Source organism: Grammomys surdaster, unplaced genomic scaffold, assembly GCF_004785775.1.
Source record: "Grammomys surdaster isolate TR1022 unplaced genomic scaffold, NIH_TR_1.0 185, whole genome shotgun sequence".
Taxonomy (NCBI): domain Eukaryota; kingdom Metazoa; phylum Chordata; class Mammalia; order Rodentia; family Muridae; genus Grammomys; species Grammomys surdaster.
In genome coordinates, this window is record NW_021604630.1 from 12,609,046 (window position 1) to 12,635,327 (window position 26,282).

At 41.6% G+C, this 26,282-nt stretch overlaps 1 protein-coding gene across 2 annotated transcripts in view; it reads right to left on the bottom strand.

Moving 5' to 3' along the window:
• Positions 1-26,282, bottom strand: part of Dlc1 (DLC1 Rho GTPase activating protein) — a 170,448-nt gene that overhangs the window by 42,873 nt on the left and 101,293 nt on the right. Inside the window, exon 1 of one of the 2 annotated variants that reach the window (XM_028768159.1) lies at positions 1,748-2,072. The exons of the other annotated variant lie outside the window; for it this stretch is intronic. Within the exon in view, the coding sequence (XP_028623992.1) occupies positions 1,748-1,784 (37 nt within the window). The 5' untranslated portion in view covers positions 1,785-2,072. Of the gene's footprint in view, positions 1-1,747; positions 2,073-26,282 lie in introns of those variants that run through there. 2 annotated transcript variants of the gene reach the window in all.

Sequence of the window (26,282 nt, forward strand, 5' to 3'; positions counted from 1 at the left end):
ATAACTTCTGACGGCACATCTGCTAACCATTTGACACTCAGTTCCTCAGGACTTTGGTTCTTCTGTTTAGGGGGGCTGCTGCCTTGCAGGGCACCCCTCTGACCATCTGCTGCAATCCGATTGCCAAGATGGCACCGGGTACTCCATTAATTCCACCCTTATGGTCAGCAAATTATCCCGCAGAGGACTAGCCTGCAGTCCAGATGGAAGCAGAATTAGTCAACCTCTTAGAGCCGCTGATAGGTTTACATTCTGAGTGCTGCAATCCACTGGGCTATTATTTTCCTTCATCCCTTCAGCAAAGAGAATTTTGCGGGGTTAAAAAAAAATGTAACTTGAGACTGGGCATTCTGCCTTCTCCAGAGCCAGAATTTTTTTTCCTACTCAAATGCGTCACATATGCCACCCCCTCGAATCTTTGGGTAATGGATGGCCGTGCCTAGGCTGCATTCCTCCGAATCACCAGCCACAGCTTGAAACAACCTCTGACTCTCGAGAATGAACCCATTTGTGACCACATTGGGTGTAAAAAGCCTCACTGAAAGCAAAACCGGATGGGGCAATATATTTTTTTTTCCTCTGCTGCGCTGATTAATGACTTAGGCAGGGTTTCCCTTCTAGTTATTGGCATAATTTGGGAACAGAGTGAACTTCAGTATTCGTCAGCCTGCTAGGCACTTGACGATCCTCACATCTTCCATTTGTGTCAACAGTTATTACCCCGGGTTGGGGATAGCACAGTGAGGCTGTGCCACTTTCCGGGGTCGCGCATTAATAGGGATGCTGATCCCGAGTTCATTTCCCCAGCATCACTACTCGCACCAAAGGCCATGCGCTGAAACGACTCGCGGAGACAGAAAACCACACCAACAGAGTGGGCTGTTGCTCTGGGAGCAACCCTTAAGAAGGATCAAAGGCTTTCAGCTACTGACATTGGAGGAGGGGACAGGGACGCAGGGTGGGGAACTAGTCCAAGACGCCGTCGCCTCGCTCAAAAAAAAAAAAAAAAAAAAAAAAGCCTCAGGACTGGAGACGTGCTTCCTTCCTTTCCCCAGCCCCACGGACTCTTCCTCCCTCGCCAAGGGCGTGGGCAATCTGGTGGGGCTTTTCAGGAACCGTGTCCAACCACACCGCGGGAAAGCGCTAAGTTCCCAATTGGAGCCCCACGTGCAACGGGGGTTGGGGGTAGCTAAGAAGCAATCCCGACTTAGCCCTCCCAGACTCAGAGATTTCCAGCATTTAAAAACAGGCGAACGCAACAAAAGAACCAAACACTTAAATAGTGCTAAGGAAACATTTTCCCTAAGTACAGCTAAAAGTCTTCACAGTCCCTTAAATAATGCACTCTTAGGGAGACAAAGCTGATTGAGGACTTGTAGGGTGTAGGACGGCAAGAAGAGATTGAACAGTCCCCAAAAGAAGTCCAAAAGGGGTTACTCGCCCTTCGGGGCCCGAGGTCAGCTTCTAGGAATAGAATAAGTTTAAGTCACCCGGACGCCAGTCCCCAGGCAATGCATGGTCAAGGGACGTGACCCGATGTTAAAATCTCCTACAAACCCTGACCCAAGCTGCTTAAGCACACGATTTCTACTATCGAAAGCCTGGGGCGCCTCCTCTGCAAGTGTGTCAAAACACACAACCACAACACAGACTTGGCAGGGCGGGGTGACAAGTTCTCCTCCGCCGGTCCCCTCGGCAGTTGACCCCAGCCAGACTAGTCCAACAACAAGTCACAAGTCCGTCTTACGTGTTAGGATCATGGTGTCCGGCTCGTCTCTACACATTAAGGTCGGCGCAGGGCGGCGGGAACGCACTGGGAACGTCGAGGCTGCCCGACGTAATCGGGATCCCACGTCGGGACCCACGGTGGCACCCGGGACGCGAGCCCTCGCGGTCGTCAGTACATCCTGGGTTCGCAGCCTCTTTACTCTTCGCCCCAGCTCGGGCAAAATTGTGGGGTTTTGATTGCCACGGCGAAGGGAGCGCTCTCAAGGAATGAGGCACGGAGCTGGGGAGCCCCGGTTCCAGGAGCGAGGACGCACAGCCATGGCTCAGGCTGGAGCGCACCGCCCTCTACCCAAACGCTGCAGTGCTCTGCTCTCCGCGAGCCCTAGGGGCCGCGCCTTCCTACTGAGCCCGCCCCTACGGGCGGGACCCACGCTGCCGCCTCGGGCTGCGCTCCGACTCCACCCACCGTACACCAGGCCCCGCCCAAAACACGCCCCGGTCCCGGTCCGGGGGAGGGAAGGGCACACCTCCTTCTCCCTTTCCTGGAATGTTTTCCCAGGGTCTGCTCTTCTGCAGCGACGGGAAGCGCCTAAAAGTCGCCAACTACTGGCCTCTAGGGTAAAGGCAAAAGCTTGGTGGCGTTAGTTGGGTGCTGGAGGTCCCGGCCTCGTGCTCAGTTTTCCCTCTATCTTTTCCTGCGTGGTTCTGTGCACGCGCAGCCTCTCATTCCGGTTCGCATCACAAAAACTTGCGTTGATGGTAGGGGCGGTGCGGAGGTAAAGATAGATCGCTTGGTCAGCAAATGGGGAAAAGAAGTACCTGGTCTTTGAGGCACCCATTTCTCGCCAAAGCCCACAAGAGGGAATGTGGGGATTAAACGCAGTTATGAAACTTTTCCCCAGCACGTGGGAGAGTCAGAATACCGTGTGCGCAGCCCTATGCACTGTATTTCTAACTGATATTTGGACTACGGGCGCAGCTCCTAGACTTCCATGGACTGGCCCCAACCTGCAGATTTATGATCTCTGATGGTGATAATTTTATGCCAAATGATTTGCAGGCATAGTTGGAGGTTCTTTATGTTATAAGGAACCCCATTTTGAAACTTGCGACAGAATATAATCAGTGTAAGGTGTTTAAAAGTCCACATCAATTTTCATGAAAATTTACCTTGGAGTAGGTTGGTACTCTATGTGTGTTACCTTTACTGATGGAAACACAATCATTCAGAGCACCAAGAGAGTATTTACTATGGGGCAAAATGGTTTCTCTGCTGGAGCATACAACAGCCAGCAAAAGGGACCCACAGACCTGTCCTTCTAGAGTTGGCGTCTTCCTAGGGAAGCTATACAAATAAGCAAAGTAAATAAGTGGAAAGTATGTAGTCTGTTGAGAGACTACAACAGGCAATAGGTGAATTGGGGCTGAGTTTATTCTTAAGCAGGGCTAAACACAAATAGAAAAGTAGATTCCCTTAGATTTCAAAATGGGTTGATTTTTCTAGTCATATGATACCTTACAAACAAGCCGCTCCCCACTTACAACACTGTTACTTCAATTTACCACATCAGGATCCCTCGCTTTGGAAGGTACATTCAGTCTCTATTCAGGGGATCTGTGTTGCCAGGGTAGTTACCTGCAGACAAGTGCTGGGGACCCAAAGGCGGTGCAGAGTGCATGTGATCCCTGCCTGCCAGGAGACCTTCGAATGTTGGGGAGCAATGGGGTGAGTGGAAATGAAGGACTGTTGAAGGCCCTGGGGTGAAGACCTTGATAGCCCAAGAGAATGAGGTTGCCCCCTGAAGTGTGGATGCTGGAGGAACTGTGGAGACATCCGTAATTAGCATCCCTTTCCGGTGCTCACATCTCTGAATGCACAAGGGCCTCATTCTAAATCACATATAATTTGCATATAACTTATATACACTCTCCCAGATACTGTTTTTAATAACTATTATAGTACTGATAATATTTAGAATATGAAATACTATGCAAATATTATGTTGATTTGTCTATGTTCAATACAGACACATTTTTTTTCCTCCAAATATTTTCTCTTTGCATTACTGGATATCGAATTTAGGATAGAGCTAGTCACATGTTCTACCACTGAGCTACATCCCTATCCCCACCACCTATTTTTAATTGAGAAATTATTATTACTATTACTACTACTGCTGCTATTATTATTACTGCGTGTGATGTGTATACGGGTACACACAGATGCATGGTGCTGTGTGGAGGTCTGAGAACAACTTTGTATTTATTCTTTCTTTCCACTTTTACATGAGTTTGAAGGATCAAATTCAAATCATCAGGCTTGCCCTGTGTCTTGGTTTGTGTCTCTGTTGCTGCAGTTAAAATCCTGACCAAAAAACCAACTAAGGGGGAGAAAGTGTTTATTTTATCTTGCAGCTTACAGTCCATTGAGAAAGGGAATAAAGGCAGGGACACGGAAGCAGGAATTAAGTGGAGGCCATGGATGGATGCTGTGTACTAGCCTGCCCATGGCTTGCTCAGCCTGCATTATTACATAGTCCAAGAATACCAGCCCAGTAGTGGCACTACCCACAGTAGTCTGGGCCCTCCTGCATCAATCACCAGTGCCTCACAGGCTCACCAATCTGATGGAGGCGTTTTCTCAGTTGAGGTTCCTTCTTCTCAGATGTTTGTAGCTTGTGTTGAGTTGACAAGTGCCTTTACCTACTGAACTATTTCATGGGCTCGACAGTACTTTATAAACTTCTTGATAAGTTGCCCAGGCTGGCCTTGAACTCACTTAGCCTCAACAGACTTTGAACTTCTGATGCTCCTGCCTGGACCTCTCAGGTAACTGGGATCATGGGCCTAAGCTACCTGGCCCTGAATGTTTTCCATCAGTGGCGATCTGAATCCATGGGCCAGGAAGCTGTAGATTTGGTAGCCCACTGTCTTATCAAATGGCGCAAGAAATTTGAACAAGAAAGTCCTATCTAAACTATTCAGAAGAAAATGAAAGCAATGCAGAACAAAGCCTGCACCGTAACCCTTTTTTGTACAAGAGGAGCCTAAGAGGAGCCCTTGAGAGGTAGAGAAAGGGAGGGTTGGCAAAGCCATCAAGAGTATGGACAGACAATGCTGTTTGGGGATGAAGGAGGATCCCCAAGCCAGCTTAGGGTCCGTTTCTGCTCCCTTAGCTTTCTACTCTTCATTTGTCTGTCCAGGGCAGCTGACCTTAAACTGCATTTGTCTGCTGAGCTGCGTTCACTGAGATTTGGTCTTAAGCACTGGGCTCTGAGAGGCAGGCTTTGCTGTGCAATGGAGTGCACTCTTTCTGAGCCATCGGTCATGGTCACTGAAAGTGTTTTCATACATAAGAATAGATATCCCCTGCAAGAGCTGAGGAGATGGCTCGAGGGCCAAGATCACTCTGTGCAAGTATGAAGACCTGTTTAGGATACCCAGCATCCAGGTCAAAAACCAGAAAAAGGGAATGTTTTAGTAACCATAACACTGAGAGACTGGAGCATCCCTGGAGCTTGCTGGTTATAACCAGTCTAACCAAATCAGTGAGTTCTCGTGCCAATAAGGTAGATAATAACTGAGGAAGACACTTGCCATTGACCCCTGACCTCTGGACAGTTATATAAGTGTCTGTACCCACAAAACTCATGCATCACATACACAAAGAAAAAAAATGATTCCTCCACAGATTAGGTCTTTGTAGAGGTAGATTGTTGCCATTAAATTACTGATTCCTAGTTACTAAGTTTTAAAATATTAAGACTTTTTATAACGGCCTGTACCTTTTACCTCTGAGGCAAGTATCAGGTGCTCTGAGGCTATTCACGCAGCATCCAGCAATCTCTATGTAGGTTTGTTTCCTAAGGACTGTGGAATTACTAAAGAAAGAAAACCCCATAGCTAGCTCCTATATTACATAGCAGACTGGGAGAGCTATTCTTTATGATTATGGGTTCCTGCTCTATCTATCTTAATGATTGAAATTAGGTGTGGCAGATGTTGTCCAAGGACACCCTCTTGGGTTTCATCCCACCACCGCTTGATAGAAACGAAACACAACCTGAAAGGCTCAAGTGTGTGATGATGGTGAGTCAGGCAGCCCTCAGTGGGATAGTGCAAGGTGAGTTGCCCAGAGCCCCTGTAAGAGGAGAGCTGCCAGAGACTAGATAGATAGACATCTTGCCCTTTAAGAGCACACACTGCTCTTGCGGAGAGACTGGATTGGCTCCCCAGCACCCACACTAGGCAGGTCATAACCACCTGTAAAGCCAGCTATTGGAGCCTTAACGACTCTGTTTTCAGAGGACACTGGCGCATACGCATATTCCCCCATTCTGTATTTTTAATAACACGCATCATGAAATCATTGCAAACATGAATCGTAAGAAAAGAGAGGGCAGGGGGAGGGGAGAGAGAGGAGGGCTGCTGGTCCAGTACTTGCTGTTTGGTATGTGCTAACAGAACAACCCCAGTGCACTGGGTAAAATGTCAAAAGCTCTGTCCTCCCCCCCACCCCTGCTTTCTATTGCTTTCTGTGCTATGCTGATAATCAAACCAACTACTTCTGCTTGCCAAGCAAGCTCTCCACCACTGAGCTATCCCACCAGTCACGTTTATGTATGTTTACATCAAGGCTTCCACTGTTTAGATGCTAGAAACTAATTTTCTTTTTTAAAGAAGAAAAACACTGGAGCCATCCCCAACAATTTCAACTTTGGGCTTCATTTATCCCCTGGGGCAATTAGTTTAAACCTCTGGTCCAGTGATAGAAGCCAAATAATCTCTGGAAATTTCTTTGCCTCCCTTAGGACCAGTGGACTCTTCTGTGCTTGGAAAATGTTGTAATGTAATTTGTGCTCAATGGAACATTGTGAAATGACTGGAGAATCATTTTGATTTGTAATGCTCAAAGGAAATATGACAAAGGGAAAATATTGAAAATAATGTTAGCGGTTTTCAGTTAAGGGGCATAATTCAGTTGGAAACCCAATGGATGTCCTGAAATATTCATTTATTTTTTTAGCTTTAGTGATCCCAATTTGGGCTCTTCCTGACTCCTTCCCCTAACTGATATTTTGGTTTTTAAGACACTTTCAAAACAAAAGAGCTGAAACGCTTACCAGGAGTAGCTGCCCTGTTCAGCTAGATCTCTTATTATAACTTTTGGACAATTCACATTCAAAATGGGAGGAAGGCCAACTTATTCTTCTGGAAACATATTTACATTATTAATGAGGGGTACAGAGAGACTCTGTTGTTGCACGAATGATAGAAATATACTTTTTTGGGTCATCAGTTAAACCAAAGTATGAACCAGCCTAGGATGTGGCATCTGTCATCCAAACATGTATTTATTAAAGACAGAAAAAGGTAATGTGAAACGAACGTGAATGTCAAGAGGGAATCTGGAGAAGTTTCTTGGGGATGAAGTAAGGACAAACTTGCAGAGACCAGGGGAATTCTTTCTTTTTCCGCCTTCTCATTCTCTTCTTTTTTTCCTCACTAAGATCGTAGAGATTGAAGCTGGACAAGCCAGACCAACACCCTACTCTTGAGCTGTATCTTGAGCCTTCTTTTCATGTGAAACAAAGGAGGAGGGGAGAAGCATGTCTCACTGCACTGAGAAAGATGGCCTCCGAACTCCCATTGCTCCGCCCCACTGAGTGGAATTATGGGATGCTCACTCTGCAGAAGGTCTGGGCTCACTGAGTTCTTGATCTGGGATCTAATACTTCAGTGAGCAGGCTTTCCCAGGATACTTAGCATATTTACAGTAGAATTTATTTGAAAGTCTAGTTTATCCAAAGGCTCAGCGGTGGCTTAGCCTAAGGCCTCACTGCTAGAAATGGCAGAGATGAGAACCCGTCTCTGACACACCCCAATTTCACTTGATCTTTGCCAAGATGAATGTGGTTCTTTCATGTGGCCTCTGGAAGCATAAAAATCAAGAAAGTGGCAAACAAAAATTCCAATCATTTTTTTTTAACTCCATGTGAACAACTAGGCTGCTTTCCCACTGTATTAACCAAGTTAACTGCAGGCTTTGATTGTCTATTCTATTAGCATCTGATTTGAATTCTTTTTGAGCTTGTCACATGCAGTTCTTTAACTGCTGGGGATGGGCTGTATTATTTTAGAAGCAAGTAGTATTTTATCTTTGTTATTTAATATGGATTAAAATGTTCATTGTGAAGAGTTAAGAAAGTATGGAAAAACGTAAATGAAAAAAAAGGAAGCTTGATAATTAAGCAGCTTAAGATTATTGAGATGTATTATAGGTCTATTCCATTTACATGACAGGCTCCCAGTCACACAAAATTGATAGAATAGCATATATTATTTCATTATGCAAACATGTACTTATTTATTAAGACTGGATCTATGCACCTCAGGCTGTCCTTGAACTCAGTATATAGCAAAGGATGACGTTGGACTTCTTACCTCCTTGCCTTCATGTTCCAAGTAATTAGATCCCAGGCATGAGCCACCATACCAGGCTTTAGGCAGTGCCGTGGATCAGACCCCAGCTGTATATATGCTAGGTACAACCAAGCCCCTATTGTGTAATATTCTAATTCACTTAACATAGCTGATGAGTATGCTCTGTCGTAGTTGCATTATATCCATCTCGTGGGCATAGCAAGCAGTTAACCAAGGCTGAGCTTTTTATTTGTTCATCATTAACTTGAATAGGCATTCTTAAATGATACAAATTTAATTAAGAGCAAAGATAATAATTTTATAGGTGAATTCACTTTCTTTGAATTAAGAGGGGAAGTGATACCGGGGCATTTGATCTATATTATCTATCTATCTATCTATCTATCTATCTATCTATCATCTACCTATTGTCTATTACCTACCTATCTACCTATCTAGTATATCTGTCTTTCTACATTGTCTTTCAGAAAGGTCTTTCTTCCTTCCTTTCTTTTCTTTCTTTCTTTTTTTTTTTTTTTTTGCATTTTTCAGAGTTTGAATGTACTTCCTTCTTGCATAATACTTTCAGTTGTTATGGGTAAGGTATTGATAAGCAAAAGAAAATGCTTCCCCATTCTTTATATTTCTTTACCAAATTTGTTCACATTTGTATTGCATTCAATGTACATAACAAAATTTGCCAGCATAGCCACTTCTAAGTGGACAGTTTGGTAGCTTAAGCATGACTTTGTTGTCACAAGGCCAGAATGACTTTCTAGCTTCAGAATTTTTCCTTTTTCCAAACTGAAATTCTGTTCCTATTCAACGTTCACTCCCAATTCTCTTTCCCTGTCCTCTGATAGCAACCATTCCAATGACCTTTTGTGCTTGGCTTATGATGCCTGAGTGTGTTTATACCATACACATATACATGCACATATATTGCATATGTGTGGTGGTTTGAATGAAAATGACCCCCATAGGCTTAGAGGGAGTGGCACCATTAAGAGGTGTGGCCTTGTTAGAATAGGTAGCTTTGTGGGAGGAAGTGCATCACTAGGGGGTGGACTTTGAGTTTCAGATGCTCAATTCAGGCCCTGGGAGTCTCTATATCTTGTTGCTGTCTGTGGATCTGGTTGTAGAACTCTCAGCTCCTCCAGCACCATGTCTGCCTGCATGCTGCCGTGCTGCCCACCATGATGATAATGTACTAAACCTCTGAACTGTAAGCCAGCCCTCAATGAAATGTTTCCCTTTATAAGAGTTGCATGATCATGGTGTCTCTCCTCAGTAATAGAAACCCTAACTAAGATGGTATGTATAAATTAAAAAGCATATTTAAATTGTATATATAAACACATAGTTTTTATTTGTATGTGGTATATATGTGTGCACGTGAGTGAAAGAGAGAGTGAGAGATAGATAGATAGATAGATAGATAGACTATCTATAATGGTCTATAGACCATTTTAACTTTGAGTCAGTCTAGCATTGACTCTGCAGTTCACCAATTCATCAAGACCAGCTGACCAGTTTTCTGTCTCTGCCTTCCAGTGTTAACATTGTACCATACCTATGTTCTTTTGTTTCTTGTGAGTGCTGGGGATCTATTCAGTCTTTATAGTTGTACAGCAAGTTCTTTAGCAACTAGGTCATCTCCCAGCCTCCTAATAGCTCTGTTCAATAAAACACTCTTAATGATTTAGAAGTATTAAGTGTATATTAGCCATCTGTCCCTATTGCTATATTATTTTTGACACAGGGTCTCACTGTCTAGCCTTATAGTGTAGACAGGACTTACTCTGTAGAGCAGGATAGACTGGAACTCACAGTGATGCACCTGCCTCTGTCTCCTGAGTGCTGGGATTAAACTGGCCCACTTGTCATTTATTTTTAATAGTTTAATCACCTGCCCTTTATACTTGTTACATTTTGAAATTTTAAGCCTTTTATTAAAAAATGAAAATGTCACAGAAAATCCAAAGGTCTTACTTATTGTTTCTTTTTATTATGAACTAGGACTTTTTCTTGAGTGGTTAATATGGTTTGAAACAGGAAATGCTAAGACACAAAATCAGTTTATAAAATAAAGTTTACAATGCCTGGAATTTTTTTTCTTTATTTTATACATTCATGATTTCAAAAACAGTTCTAAAGTTTCTTTCTTTCTGATTTTTTTTTAACTTCTGTGACAGTAGGCATTAAGCTTAGGATTTACATTTTTGAGGAAAGTGTTATACTATTGAACCACAGTTTCAATCCCTCTTTGACCTTTTGTTTTGTGACTACTTACAATTTTTGCTCAGGCTTGTCTTGTGATCCTCCTGCCTCAGTTTCTGAAATAGCTGGGATTTTAAGTCTGTGCCACCACGCCCAGATAATTTTTCTTGCATTTAGATGCTGTGGCGGTTTGAAAAAAAAATGCTCCCTCGTCCCATAAGCTAAGTTATCTGCAATCTTGGTCCTAATTGATGGTACTGTGGAGGTGGGGTTTGAAGGTTGGTAGCCTTACCCCCAGTTCCAGGCACTTTTTCTGCTTCCAATTTGTAGCTGGAGATGTGTTCTTTCAACTCCCTCCCTTGCTGTCTTAGTCAGAGTTTCTATTCCTGCACAAAGCATCATGACCAAGAAGCAAGTTGGGGAGGAAAGGGTTTATTCAGCTTACATTTCCACATTGCTGTTCATCACCAAAGGAAATCAGAACTGGGACTCAAGCAGGGCAGGAACTTGGAGGCAGGAGCTGATGCAGAGGCCATGGAGAGGTGCTGCTTACTGGCTTGCTTCCCCTGGCTTGCTCAGCTTGCTTTCTTATAGAACCCAAGACTACCAGCCCAGGGATGGCACCACCCACAATGGGCCCTCCTCCTTGATCACTAATTGAGAAAATGCCTTACAGCTGGATCTCAAGGAGGCATTTCCTCAAGGGAATCTCCTTTCTCTGTGATAACTCCAGCTTGTGTCAAGTTGACACACAGACCAGCCAGTACATTTGCTATTATGGACTTTTCTCTTGGGAACCGTAAGTCCAAACAAACTTTTCTTCTCTAAGTCTCTTCTAGTGATAACGTTTTATCACAAGAGTAACTCCTGCAGGTGGCTTTCGTAAATCAAGGCCTCCATACTAAACAGCTAAGGGAGACAGGGAATAAGTCTAAGACCAAGGACCAAGTTGAGAAACTTTTTGATTTTCAAATTTTCCATAAGTGCTAAGAGAGTGTGTATGTTCATATATACTTCGTAAAAAATGAGTTCTAGAATATGTGTATTTCCAATAACCTGATATAATGCTAATAATCTCAGGTTTAATCTCTTCTCACCTTATGTAAAGAACTATTACTATGTTTGCCTCTAAATGCTCACTTTTAAAATCAATATTCAAATGTCCTCCGGACCATCTACAAAATAAAAATGTCCATCAAAATTCTAAAAGTCTGAAGGGGAACCCTCTTGTGTTTGTTTCTGCTGTGGAGATGTTTTATAGTCACTTGAATTATAATATGCTGGCCTTTCTCCAGATAGATTGGCCATACAATCAAGTTGTTGTGCAGTCGGTGGGGCAGTGCCATGAAAGATAATGAACAGTACTGCCTTCCCTAATCACTGTAGCATGTTGGCCCTTACAATGTTGCTGGAAACCCCTCCGCAGCTCCGGGTCATTAACTTACTTTAATAGTCAACGGGAGAGTAGGGCTATAGCAGGCCCACAGCTTGGCTCTTCATGTGTAACTAACTCCCTTAATTACCTCTTACTGATGCAGTTGAATTAAGCTGGATTAAGCTGCATTTTGGGAAACTGCAAGGCAGCAAATTAACCATTTTCAAAGGGAGATCTGGTAACAGGACTCAAGAACTTTGAAAGACTGACATTTGAGAATTGCTCAGTAGAGAAAGAACTAAATTGTGCCCCATCTGTGTGTATAGTCTGACACTGAACAAAGAGCTACTTCTCTGTTACTATTTGATAATATTTTGATGGGTTAACAAAGTGAATATAGGAAAGGCAATAATAAATAAATAAATAAATAAATGCAATCAATTTGAAAAAAATAAACTATATTTCATAACTGAGTCCTCTAGATATCTGAATTTCCAGTAACAATAAAGATAAAAACCTAGCTATACATTTACTTGAGTTATACCAAAAGATGTCTATCCAGAAGAAGATACATCAAGATTATACACTAAAGAAAAGAATTAGGCTATCATATACATCTCAGAAATAAAAAGCTCTAAGAACTATAAATGGTAAAAAGTTATAGACCACTACTAAATTTCATATGTAAGATAATTAAATGATCCTGGACCTGGGTGCTAATAATAAAATAGCCTCGAATTTCACAAAGCAAAATTTAGCAGAATTAGCAGAAATGGGTAAGTATCACAGAAATGAGAGATTTCACATCATTCTAGAGATCTTGAGTAGACAAAATAAGTAGTAATGTTTTAATGATCACATGCAGGTATTGTAACCCATCAGTCAGAAAATACATTGATTAGACATATAGCCTCAATCAATTATAACATGTTCTGAACTTTGTCAGCTAATACTGACAAAGTTCAAAGATGCAATATCATATCAAGAACAAAAAGTCCACAAAGCCTTTGGCAAGTCTCTCATCAATAGACAGAATGCTACTGTCTCTTGTCCTCTTGACCCTGGATCCTACTTTGTGACCATCGAAGAACTTTTACTTCCAAGGTAGTTTAGCAAATGTCTTTGTATAATTACCCTACTACATAAGTGATGACACTACATAAGTATGGTAGCCCCATAGACCTACTATGGAGAGATAAAATGAGAAAGTCACAGAAATTCCAGAAAGCTCTAGCTGCTTCAGCCCACAGCAGTTAGGGGACATTGTTTTGTGTCTAGGCACATGTGAATAGGGAATGTTGAAAGACTCCAATCCCAGCAACCATCACACTCAGAAGCCTGAGAGCCCTGGGCATGTGTAAGTTGAGGGGTTCATGTGGGTTAGGGGTTGACCAGATGTCTGGTAAAGCATTATTTCTTGGTATGTTTATGACATTGCTTTAGGAAAAGATGACATTTGAAACAGGGGGCTGATTTTACCATCCAACCAGAAGAGTACCCTAACAACTAAAAGACAGAATGAGGGAAATTTTACTCTCTCCTGAAGCAGGAAAACCACCTTTGCCCATTTGCACTAAACTACAGGGTCTCCTGGAATTTGCAACAACAACAGTCCTTTGGTTCTTGACTTTAGCCTTGGAATGAGAACTACACCATTGGTTTCCTTTGTCCTGAGGTCCTCGATTTTGGACCAAGCAATACTAACAGCTGACCTGTGATACTGGTATAGTATGAGACGTCTCAGTCTCTGTAGAGAGTCAGATGTTCCTATGTTAAATTCCTGTCTGCCTGTCTGTCTGTCTGTCTGTCTATCTATCTATCTATCTATCTATCATCTATCTATCATCTATCTTTCTATCCATTCCCACCATCCATCTTATCAGTTTTGGTTCTCTAGAGAACCCTGAATTTTTAGACCCTGAGGAAAGAGTGGCCCGCTGTGTCGTATCAAGGCTCCATAAGGACAAGAGTAATAAATGATAGTTCTTTATGCCACAGTATTGAAGCAGCTATGCAATGATATTAACTCAGAGCAACCATACTATCTGGCCAAAATGGACCAAAATTAGAAATCAATAACAGATAAATGCCTGATCATTTGAATCACTATTAAAAATCTAATGAAAACTTAAATACCAAAGGATAGTAAATATCAAACTTGTATCTTATGATGAAAGATGATATTTGGTGAAATATGTAACGAAGACTGCTTCTACTAGTCAAAAAGATATGGTAAAAAAATTAAGTAATCACAAAGTTTGGGAAAAAAACAAGATAATAAACTTTAAGAAGGGAAAACTTAGGGATCAATAGAAAAAAAGAATATAAAATAATAATTTTAGAAAACTCCCTATTCCTTCAAAGACCTTTTAAAATTTCTTATTGTAATTAAAAAAATCATTTCTAGTTCTATTCTGTTACAGTGCTATTATTACAATGTTGCAGAACTGTGAGCTGGAAAGATGACTCAGCAGTTAAGAGTTGGCTCTTCTGAAGGACCCAGGTTCAATTCCCAGCACACACATGGTAGCTTACAACATTCTGTACCTCCAGTTCCAGAATCTGACACCCTCTTCTGGCCTTTGTGGGCACACACCCAGTGCACAGACATACATGCAGGCAAAACATCCATATACATTAAAAAAAAAAAGACTCAGAACCAACAGACTAGAAGTGCTAAAAGTAATGACTATCAATATGTAAATTTGTGTTATTTACAATATTCCCAACTCTTTCTTTCTCTCTCTATCTCTCTCTTTCTCTCTCTCTCTTTCTTTCTTTCTTTCTTTCTTTCTTTCTTTCTTTCTTTCTTTTTTTTTTTTTTCGAGACAGGGTTTCTCTGTGTAGCCCTGGCTGTCCTGGAACTCACTCTGTAGACCAGGCTGGCCTCGAACTCAGAAATCCGCCTGCCTCTGCCTCCCAAGTGCTGGGATTAAAGGCGTGCACCACCACTGCCTGGCTCCCCAACTCTTTCATATTCCCTCTTTTTTATATTGTTGATCTAATATTATTCGTGACAATAATAGTAATAATCACAGGAACTTGTTTTAGAGACAGGTATACCTTCGCCAATGGTAATGCATGCTATAAACTCATTTTTCCCCATTTGACATAGGGGAATTCTGTATTTAATTTGGTTCTATTGCCTTTTAAATTGTTGTTATTGCCGGGCAGTGGTGGCACACGCCTTTAATCCCAGCACTTGGGAGGCAGAGGCAGGTGGATTTCTGAGTTCGAGGCCAGCCTGGTCTACAGAGTGAGTTCCAGGACAGCCAGGGCTATACAGAGAAACCCTGTCTCGAAACACCAAAAAAAAAAAAAAAAAGTTGTTATTATTATTGTGTAGGCTATAAGGATGCACAGAGGTGGGAAAGGAGGTCCAAAAGAGGTTTCTGGAAACTTTACTGTGCTCCTTAGCGTAGAGAGCCAGAGGGGAAAGCAAACAGGAACTTTTTTTTAGAAGCTGGACATTTTGGGTGACTTTGGACTTGACACTGAGACAGGTCTGCTCTGAACAGTGCTATGGAATCTCCATGGACTTTAGGAAGAATGGAGAAATCTGATTATAGAGAAAAATGTAGCTTTTTAGAGTGGTCAGTCTACTATGGGCAAGATAATGAAAAAAAAATCATCCACCAGGATCCTGCAAAGAGTGTTATTATTCCATACCAGGCACTTCCATTGCTTCTGAACCAATCTCAGGTCTTCAGACAGACAGAGATCATGCATACTTAGCTGGCCCTAGGACTGGGGAGACCGCCTGTGCTAAGAAAGGATGAACTATAAACTCCAGTGTTCTCCCAACCCCCAAATTAGGTCTGGAACATACCAGGTCTTCTGGAGACAATAGGCTACATTTGCAAACCATCACAAGAGAGAAGTTCTTTCATCTGGATTTCCAGGCTTATGACTGATGTTGGTCACGGTAATTTGAGTAATCTGTAGTTATGGAGGGGCAGGGGCGTCTATCTGAAATGGTAGTGCATGACAGAGCTTGTCTGCTGCAAACAGGGCTATGGTTTGAATCTGGCTGTGCACACTCACATACTGCGTGGAGAGACAGACAGCTAAGCAGGGCCTGCAGGGAGAAGATCAACAACCACATTGTGTGTTTGTTTTTGAACACCAAGGCCTGAAGCATCATGCTCTTCCTTGTCAATCTTCTAGGGCTTTCCTTGACAACCACCACCTAGCTGGGGAGGAATGAGATGATGCTATTTTTGTGATACTAACTGGAAATCTCCCAACAGAATCCCACCAGAGAAGGTCTGCTTATCTCGGGGTGTAACTCAGACCTCTTTCAGCTGTGGTCCACTGTGCTTCTGACTTCCAATCCCATCCCAGAATCAAGCTCCTCTGGGCCGCCGGCTCACACTGCAGGTGGATCTTAGGCTGCCCCTCATAGCCCCAAGAGTCCAGTGACAGATATTTCACCACGTTCTTTCTGAGTGTTAATGATTCCTCTAGTCCCTTCTCCCAAGACACCTTCAGAATCTGTTTCTTTCTTAGGAACAAATGATGACTCAACTTCTTGCTCTCCAGTCTTTTCCTAAGACAACACCATAGTCATGTAGAACAGACAATACTTTCTGTCTGTCCTATATCTGTGCTCCCCAGCTGCTATTTGCCTGAGTTCTTCCTTCTGGCTTTATACAGGTTCATCCACTACACTCACTCCTGGCCAAGCATGGACCTGATAAGGTGAGTTTGTTGTTGTTGTTGATTTGTTTTCTTCTTCTTCTCACACATACAACATCCTGACCGTAGTTTCCCCTCCCTCCACTCCTCCCATTCCCTCCCCCACCTCACCTCTCCCCCAGATCCACTCCCTCTCTGTTTCCCTTCAGAAAAGTACAGCCCCCCCCCAGGGATATCAACCTAACACAGTATAAGTTACAATGAGACTAGCCACATACCCTCATATCAAGACTGGACAAGACAACCCAGTAGGAGGGAAGGGGTTCCAAAAGTAGGCAAAAGAGTCAAAGACAACTTCTACTTAAAGTGAAGAATATATTTTAAGCTCTCTGCTACCTGCTGGTTACTGTTTTCCTCTTCTTCAGAGTGACAGTGGCCATGTCTACCTGGATGGTGGGAATACTGGCTGGTTTTGTGTGTCAAATTGACACAAGCTAGTGTCATCAGAGAGGAAGGAGCCTCTGTTGAGGAAATGCCTCAGTGATATCCAGCTGAAGGCATTTTTTCAATTAGTGATCAATAGGGGAGGGCCCTGCTCATGGTGGGTGGTAGCATCCCTAGGCTGGTGGTCCTGAGTTCTATAAGAAAGCAGGCTGAACAAGCCATGGGAAGCAAGTCAGAAAGCAGTAGCCCTTGATGGCCTCTGCATCAGCTCCTGCATCCAGGATTCTGCCCTGTGTGAGTTCCTTCCTGACTTCCTTCAATATTGAAAAGCAATGTGGAAGTGTGAGCTGAATAAACCCTTTCCTCCCCAACTGACTTATTGGTTATGGTGTTTGCAAGCAGCAACAGAAACTCTAAGACATCTTACAACTGGATAGAAGGCTGTGTGTACTAAGAAGGGATGGGATATAAGTTCTAGTGTTCTCTCAGCTCAGAGTGGGGCTGCAGAAAGCAAGTAATTTGGAGATGAAAGGCTTCAACTGCTAATAGTCCCCGGGGTCACTGGGGTCTCTTGTTTGCACTTGGTTTTGGAAAGACTAGCCTAAGTGAATTACTCTCAGCATCCAGAATGGAGCCTTTCCTTCTTCTGGTAACCACATCGCTTATTTAAATAACATTTCCCAAGGCTATAATAAATCTATAACAGATCTCTCAAGATCTGTTAGCTCAAGGCCAGTATTAAATTAGCCATTTGTCTCCAAAGGGTGTTGGATTGCCCATAAAACCAACACTACCCAAATACCTAAATATCCATTGTGGTGTGTGTGTGTGTGTGTGTGTGTGTGTGTGTGTGTGTGTTTCCTCAGCTTTTCCAGACAGATGAAAAAGAAGTTGTAGAAAAAAAAGACTTTATATTGGGTTAAGGGAAGCTTTATGAGTTCTCAAATGGCATCTATGTAAGATAATAATTGTAAGAGGCAAGCTCTTGCTTCTTTGCCCAGGTCCTGAACTCATGGGCTCAAATGATCCTTCTCTTCATCTTCCTGCGCAGCTTTGACTACAGATGTGCAAAATTTTATCAGGCCACACCTGTATATTTATTTAGAAACAAATTTCTCTTATCAGGAAAAAAACCCTAAAGGTTAATGTGTGTTTCATTCAAAATTCACTCTCTGTCACCAGAGAATCATGACCAAAGGAAACTTTTGGAGGACAAGAAAAAGGCAAGGACTGAGCAATGGTATCTCATACAAGGGGTTCGTTGTTTCTTTCTGTCTTTGTCACCAATACTCTAATTGATCACTCCATTGCAATTAACAGGAGCTCAGGAGGAGCATGGGTGTCACCCTGATCATGTGACTCCCTGGCACAGATGGGGATTGTGAGAAAGACACATGACTGGTTGTAAACACAGAAGCCCAAGGATGGCTTTAATATCCTCTTAGAAGCATGACAGATGAAGGGGGTGGGTTGGGGGGACTGCTTCCTTCTCAGGAAACCAGGCCTCTGGCTATAGCTTTGTCTTAACTGTGCCTTAGATCTTATGAACTCTTTCCCCCTGAACTTTAAAGGACCTACACTTCCCAGTAACACGTTAATGTGCGTGAAACAAAACCTCAGATGAGGGCTAAGAGAATAAAGTCTCATTGAAGGGTCTGATTTCGTAGGATGTTTTCCTACAAACAGACTTCACCTCCAGAACAATACTTCATCAGGACACTACTTCTCTGAAGAACAATGGCCTTAAAGATGAGGGAGTCTTTATAAGTAGTATTGATTTTCAATTTTTTCCAAGGAAAACACAAAACTAAAAAAACAAAAAGCAAAACCAAAAGAAAACAAAACAAAAAACACCAACCAACCAACCAACCAAACACAAACAAAACCAAAAAAAAAATACCCCCAAACAAACCAAACCAAAACCAAAACCAACAACAACAACAAAAAACAACAACAAACTCCCAAAACCATAACATAAACAACTTCGTGCATTTTTTATTTTATGGGCTGGCTGTAGCTGAGATTTTCCATTTAATATTTCAGGTAAGAGAAATATATAAAGATGGGTCAAAGAGGCTGGAACCTAGCATTTAGAGATTATGGGAGTTAGGGATGAGATGATGGTGAACTTTATGAGGAAGAAGTAGGGGAAGAAGAATGTGAATCTTTTTGAAACAGGAACAACCATCTAGGACAGGTGCATGAGGAAAAGTGGGCCCTAAAACTTTGGAATTGGAAAAACTACAAATAAGCCTGGGTAATACAGGAAAGTACATGGTATTAGCACAGGAAAGCCTCGTAATTGCCGATGTTGGGTCTATCCTGGAGAGTCTGTCAATTTAATAGAAAACCAATAAAAACACCAGCAGTCTGTCTTCAGGACAGTGGTCAGTGAAACATGTTGAGTGTTATCTATATCATGTTCTCTGAGTTCGTTCATCTAATATGTGGATGAATCCCCTAAACACTCATAGGCTTAACATCCTCATCATATGAGCAATTTCAGAAAACTAAACAACTCACTCTAGCACTAGGTTCAAACCCATGGCTTCCGGCTACAGTGTCTATGTGGAACTTAAGCAGTATGTGTTATTTCAAGTCGGTGGAACTGAAGAGCAAGTCTGGAGATGGACACAGATAAAGGGATTTAGATTGTCAAGTAAAATTAAGAAGATACAGGACTAACCAATAGATGAGGCTGCCATCGGAAAACAAATAGCACTTGCCTATGCTTTATACCAAGGTGTTTTTGAAATGTTTCAAGACTTAGAGGATACAAAGAAATAAACGTGACTTTATTAAAACATGGGCTAGTGAAAAATGGGATGAGGGGACTTACTTTTCAGCCTATACAGTATTGTAAATGTCAAATCTTACACTCAGATTTACCGTCTGTTAAAATTGATTTACAATAATTAATAATTAGTAAAGCTTCCCCCCTCTCTTCACATACACAAATGTGTGAGTGATGGATGTGTGTTATGGATGTTCATAACTGATCCTAACAAACGTGTCTATTGGAGTTTTAGTCCACATGGGATAGTATTCATTACATTCTTAAAAAATATTACAGTTAATAAGTATATTTCAATAAGAACTCATATTCAAAACAATGGACAGTTTGCTGTAAGTCCATGTTACAAAGTAAAACAAATTTTAAAATAAAAGAAGCAAACCTATGCTTCACAGATGTAAAAGTGGATTCCTTCATATGCATCTATGATGCTGAGATAGAATATTTCCTGTTATTGTTTATTAGTATTCAATGTAAAAGTCTCTTTTGAAGTTGAAGTTGTTCCCAGTTAGGGCTATTATTAAAAGGATGATATGAGAATTGTTATAGAAATTTTTTTTTTAAATTCTGTCCAAGAATGCAAAACTTTTTAGGGACCAATCATCCAAGCAGCCAGGCCAAGTGTTCTACCAATGGTTGCCATGAACAACAACTGGGGGGCAGAAATGCATTGCCTGCTTTTCATGACTTCTTATTAGTTGAGCAGTATGACCTTTCTCTCCATGTTTGCTAACTGTACGCTCAGGACTGCTTTGGGTACAGGATTTTGCTAGAATCTAAGATATGCCTTACGAGTCAGGAGCTGATTACATAAAGAAGTCCTGGTGTTTAGAGAGAGACAACAGTGCAATATTTCCTGAACTCAAGAATGTTCTGAAAGGGTGTAGGACATGAACAGCTGGCCAGTATGACGACACTGTCAAGGCTAGGTGCCACCCTGTAATAAATGCCAAGAGTTTAGTGGAAAGGGCTCATCTGCAAAGTTTTCAGATACGATTCAATTCTGAGTTTTAAATTTATAATAAGGAGAAAATTTTCTTACACATATCCTCAGTTTCAAGAGTACCTGATATAAAGTTAATAGTTAGAGCATCTTTGTTTAATGACGTTACTGTTCTCAGTACATTATGTGATAGTTTTAACTTCCACAATATACAGAGGGAATGAATGAAAATAGGCTGAGCTTGTCCTTCAAAATACGATAGTAAGCATTACTATGAAGCATTGCTGGTATTGCTATTATGTTTCCCAAGTGGGTGTATATAGATACATGGATCATGTTATCAATGATCTGAAAAGCTGTAGCCATTTTTTTGGGGGGGGGTTCTGGGGAATCAGTTGCTAACAGAAGCTACTCATTCTGAGCTTATGACTCAATAAAGCTTGGTAACTGCTGTTTGTATGGCAGCAGACTCTTTTTTTTTTTTTTTTAAAAGATTTATTTATTTATTTTATTTATGAATAGTACACTGTAGCTGTCTTCAGATACACCAGAAGAGGTCATCCAATCTCATTACGGATGGTTTTGAGCCACCATGTGGTTGCTGGGATTTGAACTCAGGACCTCTGGAAGAACAGTCAGTGCTCTTAACCGCTGAGCCATCTCTCCAGCCCGGCAGCAGACTCTTAAGACTCGTTCTTTCCTAGGACCTCCCCTCTTCTGAGAATGTTCTTTTTTTTTCCACTTTGGAAAACTGAGATACATCTTTTATTGCATAGTCCCACATATTCAGTATAGACGACAGCAGTGAGTAGAGATGACTGAGACCAAGGAGGAAACACTCCGATCTTCTACATAGGAATACTAAGGGACCCTTACTACATCAATCACTTTCTTTGTTATAAAAAAATCATATATATGTAATACATACATTAACAAATCAATGTAGAATCAAATGAAACAAAAAGTGAAATATCAGCATCACATGGGGGGTAAGTTTGAGATTATTCAGATCATAAATTGGCAGGTATTTGTACAAGTATATTTTCTTTGTGTGTGTGTGTGTGTGTATTTATATGTATAAACATACATTACTTTTTCTTCACAAATTTCTAGGAAAACTTGCCAACAATTTTTTTTTTAAGAAACATGATTACAGGTTATTGTGTCACTGCATAGAGATATATCAAATTTCTTTTGTTTGTATAGAATTCAGTTACATGGCTACATCATACCTACTTAACTAGTATTTTGATGGGCATCTGAGTGTCACCTTTTTTTGATTTTTGTTATTACTATAATCCTCCTGTGGTGAATATCCTGCTGCCCACAGGCTTTAAAGAACGAGTGAGGACATACCAAATTCTACCCACTAAAAACCACAAAAGAAAATGAGACTATTATAAGTGAGGAATCAACCTTTGTCATCTTGAATCCGAAGCACTACAATTTCTGTGACTATTCTATTTTTATGTTTTTAGGGTAAAAACAGATGCAAATCTATTTATATTTTACAGGAAAAAATATGTTCACTAAAACTGGTATTTTCAATATTCTAAGACACTATGGTAAATGATTTTAGCTGAATAAAATAAGCAGGCTAGGATTAGTCATACTGTTTCCCTTATCATTTATTATTTGAGATCTCAACATTTTGTTGAAAATCTTGCTAAGTGTGAATTACCGCCAAATCCAAGCTCTCTCATAGGCACGCTCACTAATGGAAGTGTGGAGTAGGAATGCTGGGGTCACCAGTAAAAAAGCCATAGTTGGTTATAACTTTACTGAACTGTATTCATTATAAAACTCAAACTCATAAGATGACATGAGGCTAGTCCTATTTCACTTTATATTGTGAGTTCTTAACTTTTAGCCAGGTGTTGGTGGTGCATGCCTTTAATCCCAGCATTCAGAGGGCAGAGGCAGACAGCTCTCTGTGAGTTCAATGCCAGCCTGGTCAATAAAGTGAGTTCCAGGACAATCAAAATGGTTACATCCAGAAACCCTATCTCAAAAACCAAAACAACAACAAAAAAAACAGATATACGAATAAAAAGTAGCATACTTTCTTAGATTTATTCTGAAACTACCATCCTCCTTTTTCAACTTAAAAAGTTCAAGGGAAAGGTTGCAATCTATCTTCTTCTTGTTCAACCAGAACGGAGTAGCATTGCAACCTAGCAACAGTGTCAGGTTATTCAAGATTAATAATCTCCAAAGCATGGTACAGCTCTATTGGAAAGCTAGTTTCGATTAATAACCATTACATTGAATGCCTCCCATCCCTTACCCTGAGTTGTGGTTTACAGTAACTTCCTCCCATCGATCTGATGCCAAAGGGACCTCCTAAATGAGTTATAGACACAAAAAAACAGAGCTTTGCTTTGACTTTCTTCCTGCTCTGCCAAATGACAAGGTGACAAGGCTGGAGTGCAGCAGACAAGCAGACACTCTTCATACGTTAGCTCTGACTTCACGTTGTCCCATCATGTGAAGAAAACTGCCTTCCTTCCCACCAACCCCTAGACAAACCCACCAAGTATTCTCTCTTGGGAATCCTGACTCTTCAGTCATTGGTGGGCCATTTATCGACACACTTCTGATCTCTTCCTTCCAGGGTTTATTCAGAGTTGTTGGTTAGAAGGAAAGGGTGGGTTCCCACTTTTGTAAATTCTAGAATGAAAGGTTATGGAAAGGCCAAGTGTCCTCGTATCTGATTTGGCTAGTGAGAATGTTTGCAACTAAAAAACCAGGGTTTTGGTGGCCACAGCCTTGTTTGCCACATCCCTAGGAAGAACTTAGCTAGTGCCTAGTAACTATAAAATTTACCCAGGAGAAATCTTACACTGTAGTCCTTTGAAGGTGCAATGGTCAGTGAGGTCAATGTCTGGATTCAGAGAATACATAAAGGAAGGGTAGCTACCTTCTATTGTTGTTGTGCGTGTACACGTGCGTGCATGCGTACATGCGTACGTGCATGTGTGTGTATTGGTATGCATGTAATACCAAGCTTAATGGCAGAACTTGAAATATAAATCCTAGATAGGAATATAAGCTGTGGATTCTGCTCACTCAGAACCATGAGACAATTGAGCAGGGTCTTCTTGGAACTAATCATGTGCGTCACACTGACCTTGCAAACATAACTATCAGTATCACATGGGGCTGGATGCTTCTTTCCTTGAACCATAGCATACAAATCAAAACCATTTATCCAACAAAACAATTACCCCTTTTGGTAGAAATGATCAAGTGTGAAATACTCTGCTATATTAAGAACTCAAAGACCCTTTAATAGTATCAAGGAGGGCAGGGGAAGAACAAATACATTTAAATGCAAATCAAAAGAAGGTGCAAGAATAGAAGGTGAAATAGAACCATTAGGGGGAGGAGAAGGGACTTTATCTCTGGGAAGAGCATAGAGCATGTTTTGAGATAGCAGAGTACAGTTAAGAAAAAACAGAGGAGAGAGGTATGAGGATCAGGGGGTGATTTTGCCTTTGATAAAAATAACAGAAGACAATCACCACATGGCTATCTATTAGTTTGGTAATCACAGTAAGAGAGCCTAATCTAAGAAGATGGAGCCCAGAAAGGTCTGACTCTCCGTGTCCTATGAAAACATTAAGTGTACTCCTACTGGTGATGGCAAAAAGATTTTTCAGTAATCTCATTTTGAGCTCCAAAACATAACTGCCAACCACGTGACTATGTTTCAATTCTATCAAAGTGTCTATACTTGAAGACTCTCTGGCATTTTTTTTTCTGAACAAGAATTTTGATTTTATCATTTTTATTTCATTTGGGATTATAATTATATTCCTTTTCCACCAGACCACTTTATATTTCCTCTCATTTTTTTTTAAACTCAAAAGTATTCTTTATTACAAAAATAAACAGTAAAGGGGGAAACGTCTCTTAGCCTTACAGTTTACCCACCCATTTACAGTAGGAGAAATTTTTGAAACTAGATACCATGGGAATGTTTCAGAGCTTGGAACTGGTGCGTACGGTCCAGCTGGGCTTTGTTTAAAATTGAAAGCTTTCAAATATTTCACTGAAAGAAACCCAAGTTATCTCTTTTTTAAAAACACTTGCCAAGAAGTCACATTTTTATTGGTTTGTCAGTGTGTCCTATAAAATGTCCTTCAGGTTTTTAACCATAGTAGGGTCTTGAGGGTCCCCTACCCAATTGCCACATAATATCAAGACAGAGTTTAGCTTTTGTTAAGTACAAGATTTGTGGGCAATACGCTTAGGAGACTTATCCATGGTTCTATTAGAAGGAAAGTAATAAACAACAGTAATGACAACAAAACACCATTTTCCCCAGGTTCCTTTCCTCTCCCTGGAGCAGCCAGCTTGCAGTTTAACAGAGGAACCGTTGCGTTAAACAATTTGTGCATCTACTGGGGAAATGCTAGGTATTCAACAACACCTCTGTATTCTTCATCCTCACTGAAAAACATGGTTGGTAAGGCCAGAGACAAGAATTAGGTCATTGAGGTGAAGTGTAGGAGAAATGCATCCCATAATATCTACCTGATCTTCCTCAGGTCAAACAGTATTTTGGTAAGATACTTAAATTCGGTTGTGTTTTTAATAGAGAAATCTGGAACATCGGAGATGCGCACATTTCCCTTCAACTTTTCTTTCAAAATCTTCTCAATAAACTTTCTCAATTCCCTTTGATACCAGTGTTGTCTCTATAGGGAACTTGTGCGCATGCGCATGAACCCCCCCCCACCGCCCCACCCCCTCAGTCCAGTGTCTCTGTCACCTTCATTTCTCTGACACTTCAGATTGTGAGGCAGCTGTTCAATTTCATATTCTGAAAAAGTGTAATAAATCACCGTACCCAGATTACCCAACCTGTCCTAGTATTGAAATTGATCAGAATCCCAGCTCACAAATGTTTGGACCTGTGTCCTGAAGCACCTCTCTGAGAGCCAGGGCTCAATTCATATAGACAGCTGCAGAAAGTAGCAAGGAAATTGGTGTAATTAGCGAAGCAGGCGCAGATAGGATTTTTGGCTTCCGATGCGAATTCCACTCCATGATTCCAAAGTGGAGAGTGTTTTGTGATCTGCCCATGTGCGGCTGATTTCCCTCCTAGGCCTCTTAATCAAATACCAGCACCGTGGCTGGAGCCCAAAAGTCTGTAAGAGGTGGAAGCAGAAAGTTCTCACGTGTGCATACCCTCGAGCTTTGGTTCCGCAGTTCTTACCAAGCCATAGAAACTCCGGAGTGAACTCTTCCATGGGGAGCAGCTGGGCATTCCAAGCAGTCCCACTGTGCGAGTGATGCTTGCTAGCTTCCTAAGGCACTCAAGACTGGGTCTCATTCCCTATGCCATGATGTTGGCCTCCCTGTAAGACAGCCAGACTGCTGCATATTCTCGCTTTCAGGTCTTGCAGTGGGTGGAGAAGGGGCTTAGTCGGCTGTCTGTGCTCTGTGCCCCAACATGAAGTTTAAGAACTCCCTTGCTTGAGGCACCACCTCATTCAACACCCCCTCTTTTGTTTACTTATTATGCAACCCAAGGGTGCTGTGCCTCAATTATAAACCCAGACAGGGGCTTTCCTTCCTACACCATGACTCTCTCACATAATAACTTCCATGGGTGAGCTGGCACCCATCCTGTGCAACGGACCCCACACACGGATTCCACTGTCTTCTTTGGCGACACCCAGAGTCATGTGTGCCACTCATGGGACCCC